The sequence below is a fragment of the Coregonus clupeaformis genome, chromosome 3, assembly GCF_020615455.1.
Source record: "Coregonus clupeaformis isolate EN_2021a chromosome 3, ASM2061545v1, whole genome shotgun sequence".
Lineage (NCBI taxonomy): Eukaryota > Metazoa > Chordata > Actinopteri > Salmoniformes > Salmonidae > Coregonus > Coregonus clupeaformis.
This window is the reverse complement of record NC_059194.1, coordinates 1525882-1540046: the sequence shown is the minus strand read 5'-3', so window position 1 is coordinate 1540046 and position 14165 is coordinate 1525882. Positions and strand designations below refer to the sequence as shown.

The 14165-nt window shown below is 47.4% G+C and overlaps 1 protein-coding gene across 3 annotated transcripts in view; it reads right to left on the bottom strand.

The window, feature by feature from the left end:
• Positions 1 to 14165, bottom strand: part of glra1 (glycine receptor, alpha 1) — a 169551-nt gene that overhangs the window by 115074 nt on the left and 40312 nt on the right. For all 3 annotated transcript variants that reach the window (XM_041846882.2, XM_045206703.1, XM_045206704.1), the window contains one exon: positions 6688 to 6755. In XM_041846882.2, coding sequence (XP_041702816.2) covers positions 6688 to 6755 — 68 coding nt within the window. The remainder of the gene's footprint in view (positions 1 to 6687; positions 6756 to 14165) is intronic.

Genomic DNA, 14165 nt, shown 5'->3' with positions numbered 1-14165 from the left:
AAAGTGAAGAGACCATGGGAGTTGAGCAACTACAGACACATGCAGCAGCCATTGGACCAAGTCTATGTCTGCGTTCCAAATGGCACCCTATTCCCTATTTAGTGCACTACTTTGACCAGGGCCCTATGAGGGTGCCATTTGGGATGAAATCTAGCTATCATCTACCTCAGTAGTCTTGCAGACTGGGAAACACTGCTAGTTTATCACAGGGGCATCCACTAGGCCTTGGTTGTTGCCAACATAGAAATATAATTACTAGAATGGGCAATCCCCTGTTCAAGACAATGTTCAGTTATGGGAGAATGGGCGGCCATATTGAGTAATTCCATTTCTATGGTTGCCACCACTACCTTACAACAATGACTGATTCGACTGTTTGTTACTATCAACTCCTTACTATTGCACATTATAAGTGATATCAAGTAAGATATAAATAAAATAGTCATCCATGTCAAATCCCACCGCTGCCACCAAATGTAAACGTATTTAATGTGTGTGATTGAAAAAATTTATCCTTAACATAGTGTGACCAACTGGGTTCAAACACGGGTCTCCTACACGTCAAAAGAGGATCAGGTCAGGAACCAAGGCATTAGCTCCAGAGCCAACAACACAACACTGCAGGTCTCAGGCATGACTGGTTCTAACCCAACCTCTGTTACAACAGTTATGAACAATGGAGTATAGTGTTGGATTAGAAAGCATAGAGTTGTCTCACACATTCATCCACCAGCAACAGCAGAAGATATGGGTGAATTCACTCTCCCAAACATGTTGGGTGTGATTTCTCTCGGCTAACTGATTTACCACAACAGCCTAGCACCCAATCCTTAATGCCATTCAAGCCGAAGGCCAAATGCACTCCCTCTCTTAGTCCTGACTGTGACATATTTGAAAAGTTTAAGTTTTGGCTATGCAGTCTCATGATGACTCTGGTCAGCATGGAGCAACAGCCAACCAGCTCCACCAACTCCCTGTAACAAACAGTCTCTGGTCTGCATGGAGCTCCACCAACTCCCTGTAACAAACAGTCTCTGGTCTGCATGGAGCTCCACCAACTCCCTGTAACAAACAGTCTCTGGTCTGCATGGAGCTCCACCAACTCCCTGTAACAAACAGTCTCTGGTCTGCATGGAGCTCCACCAACTCCCTGTAACAAACAGTCTCTGGTCTGCATGGAGCTCCACCAACTCCCTGTAACAAACAGTCTCTGGTCTGCATGGAGCTCCACCAACTCCCCTGTAACAAACAGTCTCTGGTCTGCATGGAGCTCCACCAACTCCCTGTAACAAACAGTCTCTGGTCTGCATGGAGCTCCACCAACTCCCTGTAACAAACAGTCTCTGGTCTGCATGGAGCTCCACCAACTCCCTGTAACAAACAGTCTCTGGTCTGCATGGAGCTCCACCAACTCCCCTGTAGCAAACAGTCTCTGGTCTGCATGGAGCTCCACCAACTCCCTGTAACAAACAGTCTCTGGTCTGCATGGAGCTCCACCAACTCCCTGTAACAAACAGTCTCTGGTCTGCATGGAGCTCCACCAACTCCCTGTAACAAACAGTCTCTGGTCTGCATGGAGCTCCACCAACTCCCTGTAACAAACAGTCTCTGGTCTGCATGGAGCTCCACCAACTCCCTGTAACAAACAGTCTCTGGTCTGCATGGAGCTCCACCAACTCCCTGTAACAAACAGTCTCTGGTCTGCATGGAGCTCCACCAACTCCCTGTAACAAACAGTCTCTGGTCTGCATGGAGCTCCACCAACTCCCTGTAACAAACAGTCTCTGGTCTGCATGGAGCTCACCAACTCCCTGTAACAAACAGTCTCTGGTCTGCATGGAGCTCCACCAACTCCCTGTAACAAACAGTCTCTGGTCTGCATGGAGCTCCACCAACTCCCCGTAACAAACAGTCTCTGGTCTGCATGGAGCTCACCAACTCCCTGTAACAAACAGTCTCTGGTCTGCATGGAGCTCCACCAACTCCCTGTAACAAACAAACGTCAGGACTTTTGGATTTATGCGTTCACTCTCTCGCTCTGGAAAAGGGAAAATGAAAGAGCAGCAGGCTAGGAATGAGTCCCAAATTGCACCCTATTCCCTACATAGTGCACTACTTTTGCCCAGAGCCCCTGAGACCTGGTCAAAGAATAGGTTGCCATTTGGGACTCAGGCTAGGAGAGCTAACTAAATAGCTTCTGGCTTTTCCCCTGGGCGTCGTAGTTTTAAAGCCGGGTAAACAATTAGACAGTGGTGGGTCACAGAGGACCTCAGGTTCCTATTGTGGACCAGGAGCCAGGTGCGTCCCAAATGGCACCCTTATCCCTACATAGTGCACTACTTTTGACTAGGGCCCACTACGCAGGGAATAGGGTGCTATTTGCGACGCAGCCTCAGTCGGATCATTACTGCATGAAACATTGTTCTCAGCAGCCCTATAAGCACTAAAGATTTATTGATGTCATTCTCTTTAGTTTCACCTCACCCCATCCCTTAATCCATTTCTTTCTCGACTAGTGTTTGAACGTTTCAGTGTGAATGAGAGAGAGAGAGACAGAAATACAGAGAGAGCGAGAGAGAGCGAGAGAGAGACAGAGGGAGAGAGAGAGAGAGAGAGAGAGAGAGAGAGAGAGAGAGAGACTAGGACTCGGAGGAAAGGCGTCCGGATCAATTCCACTGGTTGTGGAGTGTAGAGAGAGAAAAAGAGTGGAATATCTTGCATTTGTTCTGCATGAGGAGGCTGTGCAGTCTGCAGCAGTTTTAGTTGCAGCTCTACTGATGCGTCTCACCCAGGTAGACTTGACATGGAGACTAGAAACTAGGGCCTGGGCCATCCCATCCCCTCCCAGCCCATCCCAGCCCATCCCAGCCCATTCCATCCCAATCCATCCCAGCCTATCCCAGCCCATTACATCCCATCCCCTCCCAACCCATCCCAGCCCATTACATCCCATCCCCTCCCATTCCATCCCAGCCCAGCCCAACCCATCCCATCCCAGCCCATTCCATCCCAACCCATCCCATCCCATCCCATCCCCTCCCATTCCATCCCATCCCATCCCATCCCCTCCCATTCCATCCCAGCCCAACCCATTCCATCCCAGCCCAACCCATCCCATCCCATCCCAACCCATCCCATCCCAGCCCATTACATCCCAACCCATCCCAATCCATCCCAGCCTATCCCAGCCCATTCTGTTACATCCCAACCCATCCCATCCCAGCCCATTCCATCCCAACCCATCCCAGCCCATCCCAGCCCATTACGTTCCGTCCCAACCCATCTCAACCCATCCCATCCCAGCCCATTCCATCCCAACCCATCCCAGCCCATTCCGTTCCGTCCCAACCCATCACAGCCCATCTCAACCCAGCCCATCCCAGCCCTTCCCAACCCAACCCATCCAAACCCATCTCAACCATCCCATCCCATTCCATCCCAACCCATCCCAACCATCCCAGCCCATCCCAACCCAGCCCAGCCCAGCCCTTCCCAATCCAGCCCAGCCCATCCCATCCCATCCCAGCCCAGCCCATCCCAACCCATTCCAGCTCATCCCAGCTCATTCCAACCCATCCCAGTCCATCCCAGCCCTTCTCATCCCAACCCATCCCATCCCAGCCCATCCCAGCCCTTCCCATCCCAACCCATCCCATCCCATCCAATCCCAGCCCTTCCCATCCCAACCCATCCCAGCCCATCCCAGCCCATCCCATCCCATCCAATCCCAGCCCATCACAGCCCATCCCAGCTCATTCCAGCCCATCCCAGCCCATCCCAGCCTATCCCAGACTAGCCCAGCCAATCCCAGCCCATCCCATTCTATCCCAGCCCATTCCATCCCAACCCATCCCATTCCATTCCATCCATGCCCTTCCCAGCCTATCCCATCCTATCCCATCCCATTCCATCCCATTCCATCCCATTCCATCCCATTCCATCCCATTCCATCCCAACCCATCCCATTCCATTCCATCCCATCCTTGCCCTTCCCAGCCTATCCCAGCCTATCCCAGCCTATCCCATCCCATTCCATCCCATTCCATCCCATTCCATCCCATCCCAGCCCAACCCAGTCTATCCCAGCCCATTCCATTCCATCCCAGCCCTTCCCAACCCAGCCTATCCCAGTCCATCCCATCCCATCCCAGCCCATCCCAGCGTATCCCAGCTCAGCTAATCCCATCCCAACCCATCCCAGCCGGTCCCAGAGCATCCCATCCAATCCCAGCCCATCACAGCCCATCCCATCCCAGCTCATCCCAGACCATCCCAGCCCATCCCAGCCATCCCAGCCCATTCCATCCCATTTCATCCCAACCCATCCCATTCCATTCCATTCCATTCCATCCCAGCCCAACCCAGTCTATCCCAGCCCATCCCATCCCAGCCCATCCCAGCGTATCCCAGCCCATCCCAACCCATCCCTGCCCATCCCATCCAATCCCAGCCTATCCCAGCCAATCCCAGACCATCCTAGCCCTTCCCAGCCCATTCCATCCCATCCCTTCCCAGCCTATCCCAGCCTATTCCATCCCAGCCCATCCCATTCCATCCCAGCCCATTCCATCCCATTCTATCCCAACCCATCCCATTCCATTCCATCCCAGCCTATCCCATCCCATCCCATCCCATTCCATCCCAACCCATCCCATTCCATCCCAGCCCATCCCAACCCATCCCATCCATCCCAGCCCATTCCATCCCAACACATCCCATCCCAACCCATCCCATCCCAACCCATCCCATCCCATCCCATCCCAACCCAGCCCATTCCAACCAATCCCATTCCATCCCAACCCATCCCATTCATCCCATCCCATCCCATCCCATCCCATTCATTCCATCCCATTGCTTTATTTTCTCTCCCTGCTCTGTGCTCTCCAGGAACCTTCAATATGCTGTCATTATGGTCGACAATAAGGTAGGAACGAGGTAGGAAGGATCTGTCATCAGGGCTTGTTTGAATTTCATACTATGTAACTGAGTGCCTCCATATCAATAGAAAGCCATCCTATTATTTATATGACTGCCACAGTCCTTGACTGTATTTGATTTGTGTACAGACAGCGATTTCCAGCAGAGCACACATTGATCTGCTACCTGCTATCCCACTGGGCAAACACTGGTTGAATCAACGTTGGTTGAACCAACGTGAAATAGATGTTGAATTGACGTCTGTGTCCAGTGGGTGGGGTCTGTTTCTATGTTGTTGTCCCGTCCTTCAAAGAACATATATTTCACAGCTCCACAGTGAGCTAGCACCCTATATCATAACTCTACTATCTGTCTCCATGTTGGTCTACCGTCCTTCTGTCTCCATGTTGGTCTACGGTCCTTCTGTCTCCATGTTGGTCTACGGTCCTTCTGTCTCCATGTTGGTCTACGGTCCTTCTGTCTCCATGTTGGTCTACGGTCCTTCTGTCTCCATGTTGGTCTACGGTCCTTCTGTCTCCATGTTGGTCTACGGTCCTTCTGTCTCCATGTTGGTCTACTGTCCTTCTGTCTCCATGTTGGTCTACCGTCCTTCTGTCTCCATGTTGGTCTACCGTCCTTCTGTCTCCATGTTGGTCTACCGTACTTCTGTCTCCATGTTGGTCTACCGTCCATCTGTCTCCATGTTGGTCTACCGTCCTTCTGTCTCCATGTTGGTCTACCGTCCTTCTGTCTCCATGTTGGTCTACTGTCCTTCTGTCTCCATGTTGGTCTACCGTCCTTCTGTCTCCCTGTTGGTCTACTGTCCTTCTGTCTCCATGTTGGTCTACCGTCCTTCTGTCTCCATGTTGGTCTACCGTCCTTCTGTCTCCATGTTGGTCTACGGTCCTTCTGTCTCCATGTTGGTCTACCGTCCTTCTGTCTCCATGTTGGTCTACCGTCCTTCTGTCTCCATGTTGGTCTACTGTCCTTCTGTCTCCATGTTGGTCTACCGTCCTTCTGTCTCCATGTTGGTCTACCGTCCTTCTGTCTCCATGTTGGTCTACTGTCCTTCTGTCTCCATGTTGGTCTACCGTCCTTCTGTCTCCCTGTTGGTCTACGGTCCTTCAAAGAACCTATATTTCACCGCTCCACAGTGAGCTAGCACCCTATATCATAACTCTACTATCTGTCTCAATGTTGGTCTACGGTCCTTCTGTCTCCATGTTGGTCTACGGTCCTTCTGTCTCCATGTTGGTCTACCGTCCTTCAAACAACATATATTTAATCTATATGTCTTTTGCTAGAGATCCAAGACCTCTAGGTCTACTATCTTGATAAATAATCGGCAACAACTGATGATTTTATAATATAAACTACCTAATAGATTTGTATTCTTTCCTAAATGAGTTTGAATGATGCCCCCTTGAAGACATGAATACATCTGAACAGTAGATATGAAACCCCTGTGTGAACTGAGTTTTGAGTAGAGAGGAAGTTCAATGAGGCAGATAAATATTATTCTAAATATTCAGGCGAGGAGGCACTGCTTGTAATTCCAGAAGAAAACGTTGGCACACTGCATATTAAGGCCATCATTATTTCAATTCAATCACAATCTTAAAGGCATAGTTATGCAAGACAAAATACTGTTGAAAATAAAAATGCTTCAGTGTATCCTCACATTAACTTCAAAATATCAATATCAAAAGAAAGAAATGTACTTATGTTGAAGGGTATTTACATTGAAAAGGTAAACATATTTGGACTTACCATTGTTGTTTCAGCAATGGACCCAAAACTGTTAATAAAAATGTTGCATGTTACGTTTACAGGGGGACCTGTGAAAGAATGAAAAATAAATCATTTTATTTTCTTATTACAGAACTGTGAAACAAAAACCCCTCCTTGCCGACAGAAAACGTACTGAAAACACAGTCCTTCCTCCTTTGTTATACTGAAAACACAGTCCTTCCTCCTTTATTACACTGAAAACACAGTCCTTCCTCCTTTATTACACTGAAAACAGAGTTCTTCCTCCTTTATTACACTGAAAACACAGTCCTTCCTCCTTTATTACACTGAAAACACAGTCCTTCCTCCTTTATTACACTGAAAACACAGTCCTTCGTCCTTTATTACACTGAAAACACAGTCCTTCCTCCCTTATTACACTGAAAACACAGTCCTTCCTCCTTTATTACACTGAAAACACAGTCCTTCCTCCTTTATTACACTGAAAACACAGTCCTTCCTCCTTTATTACACTGAAAACACAGTTATTCCTCCTTTATTACACTGAAAACACAGTCCTTCCTCCTTTATTACACTGAAAACACAGTCCTTCCTCCTTTATTACACTGAAAACACAGTCCTTCCTCCTTTATTACACTGAAAACACAGTTCTTCCTCCTTTATTATACTGAAAACACAGTCCTTCGTCCTTTATTACACTGAAAACACAGTCCTTCCTCCTTTATTACACTGAAAACACAGTCCTTCCTCCTTTATTACACTGAAAACACAGTCCTTCCTCCTTTATTACACTGAAAACACAGTCCTTCGTCCTTTATTACACTGAAAACACAGTCCTTCCTCCTTCATTACACTGAAAACACAGTCCTTCCTCCTTTATTACACTGAAAACACAGTCCTTCGTCCTTTATTACACTGAAAACACAGTTCTTCCTCCTTTATTATACTGAAAACACAGTCCTTCCTCCTTCCTCCTTTAATACACTGAAAAAAGAGACACAAAATGGATTGTGTTAAGTAGTATATTTGTGGAACACATAATATTAATATAACATTATAACAAATGCTATTTAGCAGACACTGTTATCTAAAGTGACTTACAGTCTTTACGTACGGGTGGTCCTGGGAATCTACCAACTGAGTTACAGAGGACCACAACGAAATGTCCCATAAACCTGTGTAAAACCGTACACAGAGGTACTGTAATATCACTTTGTAAACACACAACGCTCCATGTTGACTGAGAGATTCTGAGAATGTCCCCCAGAAAACGATAAGATCCTCAGAGACACTCCAAGGTTGTTTCCAGACAACAGTGTCAAGGTTATAACAAACACCACAGGGTTGAAGTGTGTCCATTGAAGGCCGTATTACCTGCTTGTACAAAAAAAAAAAAAAAAGTGATTACCCAGTGGCCGGTGACAAGAGTTGACTTTCAATGGGCTCAGGGAGAAAGGACAGCAACAGGAACAAGTCTAGCGCCCATCCATCCCCTCAGGAAATGACAGATTTTGACTTTGAATGGTAAATCATATTACTCACCAATTCCAGGAAAAGCCCTCCTCATCACCGGTACCTTCTACATAAAGCCGGAAAGCCAATCATTTTGATCAATTAAAGGCTTCTACTTATTGATGACATGTCAGGTTTATATAAAAAAAACATTACAACATTTTAATTTGATCGTACAGTACATCAGATTTGTGGGTCACGAAGGTACGGTCATATATACGGTACAGTCTAAGTGCACATAGTCTCATGTCATAGCAGGACTACATTCCCTGAACATTTAAGGTCACATCCTGCACATTTTAACAAAAAACAACCTCCATGTTTAAGGTTTCTAGCTCCTTCTAATACAGATGCCTGGCGGCTACAATGAACTGAAGGCTCTGAATTATTTTGATTGCCAATTATTGTCCCTGTCACTGTCTCACAGCTGCTGCACTGAGGAAGTAGAGAGTACACACACACACACACACACACACACACACACACACACACACACACACACACACACACACACACACACACACACACAAACTTAGTTCTTCGTTAACCTATCAAATACAACCACAGGAAATAATCATCACATTTTACCCCGGAGCAAATATCTTGTTTCTGAGGTACATCATCTAATTAAATGAATATCAATACAGTAATCACAGAATAACAAGGACAAAATAAGTAATCAAGAAAAAATAAAATAACTCTGGAAATCTTCCAAATAATTTGAATGCTCGTGACAAAAGTAGGCCTATAATCAACAATCAGCGTATACATTTATGATTCCACAAAAAAAACGTTATAACATTTAAAACAGCATCTTCTTTAATGGTTTCTGACAAACTAACTTCCGACAATGCCACTCGGCCATATTAAGGTCTTTCTTTTCAGGGCTGCAGAGGAGGAGGGAAGAGGAGGTGGAAAGAGGAGGAGGGAAGAGGGGGAAGAGGGAAGAGGAGGTGGAAAGAGAGGGAGGGAAGAGTAGGAAGAGGGAAGAGGAGGTGGAAAGAGGAGGAGGGAAGAGAGGAGGGAAGAGGAGGAGGGAAGAGGAGGAAGAGGGAAGAGGAGGAGGGAAAAGGAGGAGGAAAGAGGAGGAGGGAGGAGGAGGGGGAAAGAGGAGGAGGGAAGAGGAGGAGGAGGAAGGAGGAGGGAAGAGGAGGAGGGAAGAGAGGAGGGAAAAGGAGGAGGGAAGAGGAGGAGGGAAGAGAGGAGGGAAAAGGAGGAGGAAAGAGGAGGAGGGAGGAGGAGGGGGAAAGAGGAGGAGGGAAGAGGAGGAGGAGGAAGGAGGAGGAGGAAAGAGGAGGAGGGAAGATGAGGAGGAAAGAGGAGGAGGGAAGAGGAGGTGGAAAGAGGAGGAGGGAAGAGGAGGAGGGAAGAGGAGGAGGGGGAAAGAGGAGGAGGGAAGATGAGGAGGAAAGATGAGGAGGGAAGAGGAGGAGGGAAGAGGAGGTGGAAAGAGGAAGAGGGAAGATGAGGAGGAAAGAGGAGGTGGAAAGAGGAGGAGGGGGAAAGAGGAGGAGGGAAGAGGAGGAGGAAGGAAAGAGGATGGAGGGAAGAGGAGGATGAGGGAAAAGGAAGAGGGAAAAGGAGGAGGAAAGAGGAGGGAGAGGGAGGAGGAGCGAAGAGGAGGAGGAAAGAGGAGGAGGGAAAAGGAGGAGGGAAAAGGAGGAGGAAAGAGAGGGAAGGATGAGGAGGTGGAAGGAGGAGGGGGGGAAAAGGAGGAAGAGGGAAGAGGAGGAGGGAAAAGGAGGAGGGAAGAGGAGGAGGGAAGAGGAGGAAGAGGGAAGAGGAGGAGGGAAAAGGAGGAGGAAAGAGGAGGGGGGAAGAGGAGGAAGAGGGAGGAGGAGAGAAGAGGAGGAGGAAAGAGGAGGAGGGAAAAGGAGGAGGGAAAAGGAGGAGGAAAGAAGAGGATGAGGGAAGAGGAGGAAGAGGGAAGAGGAGGAGGGAAAAGGAGGAGGAAAGAGGAGGGGGGAAGAGGAGGAAGAGGGAGGAGGAGAGAAGAGGAGGAGGAAAGAGGAGGAGGGAAAAGGAGGAGGGAAAAGGAGGAGGAGCGAGGAGGAGGGAAGAGGAGGAAGAGGGAAGAGGAGGAGGGAAAATGAGGAAGAGGGAGGAGGAGAGAAGAGGAGGAGGGAAAAGGAGGAGGGAAGAGGAGGAGGAAAGAGGAGGCGGGAAGAGGAGGGGGGAAAAGGAGGGAAGAAGAGGAGGAGGAAAGAGGAGGAGGAAAGAGGAGGGGAAGGGAAGAGGAGCAGGGAAGAGGAGGAGGGAAAAGGAGGAGGGAAGAGGAGGAGGGAAGAGGAAGAGGGAAGAGGAAAAGGACAGAGGAGGAGGGAAGAGGAGGTAAGAGGAGGAGGGAAGAGGAAGAGGAAAGAGGAGGAGGGAAGTGGAGGAGGGAAGGGGAGGAAAGAGGAGGAGGGAAGAGGAAGAGGAAAGAGGAGGAGGGAAGTGGAGGAGGGAAGGGGAGGAAAGAGGAGGAGGGAAGAGGAAGAGGAAAGAGGACGAGGGAAGAGGAGGAAGAGGCAAGAGGAGGAGGGAAAAGGAGGAGGAAAGAGAAGGAGGGAAGAGGAGGAAGAGGGAGGAGGAGAGAAGAGGAGGAGGAAAGAGGAGGAGGGAAAAGGAGGAGGGAAGAGGAGGAAGAGGGAGGAGGAGAGAAGAGGAGGAGGAAAGAGGAGGAGGGAAAAGGAAAAGGAGGAGGGAAGAGGAGGAAGAGGGAGGAGGAGAGAAGAGGAGGAGGGAAGAGGAGGCGGGAGGAGGAGGAGGGAAAAGGAGGGAAGAAGAGGAGGAGGAAAGAGGAGGAGGAGGGAAGAGGAGGAGGAAAGAAGAGGAGGAAAGAGGAGGAGGGAAGAGGAAAAGGAAAGAGGATGAGGAGGAAAAAGGAGGAGAGAAAGAGGAGGAAAGAGGAGGAGTAGGAGGAAGTAGATGTAATAATTATTTTTTTCTTGACATTCCTTCCTTGCAGTGTGTGGTGACGCAATTGCTTGGGAAATCTAATGCTTTGTCTCTCTCTCTCTCTCTCTCTCTCTCTCTCTCTCTCTCTCTCTCTCTCTCTCTCTCTCTCTCTCTCTCTCTTTCTCCAGGATGCAGAGAGGGATAAAGGACAGCTCATTAACTGTCAAGGCAGGGTGACTCATACTGTAGAGCACAATGATTTGCTTTACATGTTTATTCCAAATGGAGAGAGAGAGAGAGAGAGAGAGAGAGAGAGAGAGAGAGAGAGAGAGAGAGAGAGAGAGAGAGAGAGAGAGAGAGAGAGAGAGAGAGAGAGAGAGAGAGAGAGAGAGAGAGAGAGAGAGAGAGAGAGAGAGAGAGAGAGAGAGAGAGAGAGAGAGAGAGAAACACAGAGAGAGAGACAGAGAGAGACCACAAATACAAATTCCATCTAGAAACCATTGCCCTAGAGCACACAAAAAACTATACATACCTCGGCCTAAACATCAGCGCCACAGGTAACTTCCACAAAGCTGTGAACGATCTGAGAGACAAGGCAAGAAGGGCCTTCTATGCCATCAAAAGGAACATAACATTTGACATACCAGTTAGGATCTGGCTACAAATACTTGAATCAGTTATCGAAGCCTTTGCCCTTTATGGTTGTGAGGTCACCAACCAAGAATTCACAAAATGGGACAAACACCAAATTGAGACTGTATGCAGAATTCTGCAAAAAATAGCCTCCGTGTACAACGTAAAACACCAAATAATGCATGCAGAGCAGAATTAGGCCGATATCCACTAATTATCAAAATCCAGAAAAGAGCCATTAAATTCTACAACCACCTAAAGGGAAGCAATTCCCAAACCTTCCATAACAAAGCCATCACCTACAGAGAGATGAACCTGGAGAAGAGTCCCCTAAGCATGCTGGTCTTGGGGCTCTGTTCACAAACACAAACAGACCCCACAGAGCCCCAGGACAACAACACAATTAGACCCAACCAAATCATGAGAAAACAAAAAGATAATTACTTGACACATTGGAAAGAATTTACAAAAAACGGAGCGAACTAGAATGCTATTTGGCCCTAAACAGAGAGTACACAGTGGCAGAATACCTGACCACTGTGACTGACCCAAACGTAAGGAAAGCTTTGACTATGTACAGACTCAGTGAGCAAAGCCTTGCTATTGAGAAAGGCCGCCGTAGGCAGACCTGGCTCTCAAGAGAAGCCAGGGCACACTGCCCACAAAATGAGGTGGAAACTGAGCTGCACTTCCTAACCTCCTGCCAAATGTATGACCATATTAGAGACACATATTTCCCTCAGATTACACAGACCCACAAAGAATTAGAAAACAAACCCAATTTTGATAAACTCCCTTATCTATTGGGTGAAATATCACAGTGTGCAATCACAGCAGCAAGATTTGTGACCTGTTGCCACAAGAAAAGGGCAACCAGTGAAGAACAAACACCATTGTAAATACAACTCATATTTATGTTTATTTATTTTCCCATTTGTACTTTAACTATTTGCACATCGTTACAACACTGTATATAGCCATAATATGACACTTGAAATGTCTTCATTCTTTTGAAAGTTTTGTGAGTGTAATGTTTACTGTAAATTTTTTATTGTTTATTTCATTTTTATTTATTATATTTTTCACTTGCTTTGGCAATGTTAACATTTGTTTCCCATGCCAATAAAGCCCTTAAATTGAACTGAGAGAGAGAAAGAGAGAAAGAGAGAGGTAGGAGGTGTCTTGGTGTCTCTCTCTGCTTTGCTGCTGAGGTAAGGTGTACTGTCCTTCCAAATCAATTCCATGCTTCTGTACCCCAACCTCCACTTTCATTAAAAATGAGTGACAACAGCAATAAACCATAATGAAACAAATGCTTCACTACATCCCTCCTTGCTTTGCTAAGAGATGACCATGGCCTTAGCTTTTAAAATGACACTAATTACTTTTTCTAAACTGGAAAAACAATACAAGAGTAACGAGAGCAGCAAATTACTCAAAGTCAAATAATTTAAGCAGAACAATTCATTTTCACTCTTGGAATGATTGGACATACATTAAATATATTTATCTAGCGGTGCATCATGCATGCCATGGGGACCCATCCTAAACCACAATACTACTCATCAGCATAGTATTTACTAATGAGTATTCAGCTCACACCTTTATTAACAGCTTAAGATAACTGCTAAGTAGGTAAGGAGCCTTGGCTTGTGCAAGCCAGAATGGCTCATAGGAGCTGGAGCTTCTGTTTCTGTAGCGGGAGGCAGCTTGATGTACAAGTACAACCCCCTGGACACTAGTCTATCGCAGGGCCTTGCCCCCAATCTATCTCCTTAATGATGAGTGCCAGGGAGAGATATATGGGTCCCATTTTTACAGTCTTTGGTATGATTTGGCCGGGGATCAAACTCCCAACCTTCCCATCTCAGGGCTCCGAACCTTCCAATCTCAGGGCAGACACTAACCACAAAGCAAGTGAGTTGATAACTGCTAGCTGACCACAAATTGGGTGTAATGCAGGTCTGTCTGTAAATTAAGCAGCTATGCGGTTCTTCAGTATAGCAGTAACCCATGGATGATGGTGATGATATCCCTGTGTAGATACAGCTTCCGTCCTTTGGGGGTTTGTCAAACACAGGTACGTGATGGTGGATGGGAAGACCCATCCACCATCACGCTCCTCTCTGCAACCTCTCTGAAATTCCACATCCAATTTGAGACACAGACAGTTTCAACTGAATGACACCTAACAAACACTAGAGAGAGAGAGAGAGAGAGAGAGAGAGAGAGAGAGAGAGAGAGAGAGAGAGAGAGAGAGAGAGAGAGAGAGAGAGAGAGAGAGAGAGAGAGAGAGAGAGAGAGAGAGAGAGAGAGAGAGAGAGAGAGAGAGAGAGAGAGAGAGAGAGAGAGAGAGAGAGAGAGAGAGAGAGAGAGAGAGAGAGAGAGAGAGAGAGAGAGAGAGAGAGAGAATAAGTGTGGCATAACATTTTTTATATGAATAAAAAACAAACATTATAATGGACCACTTC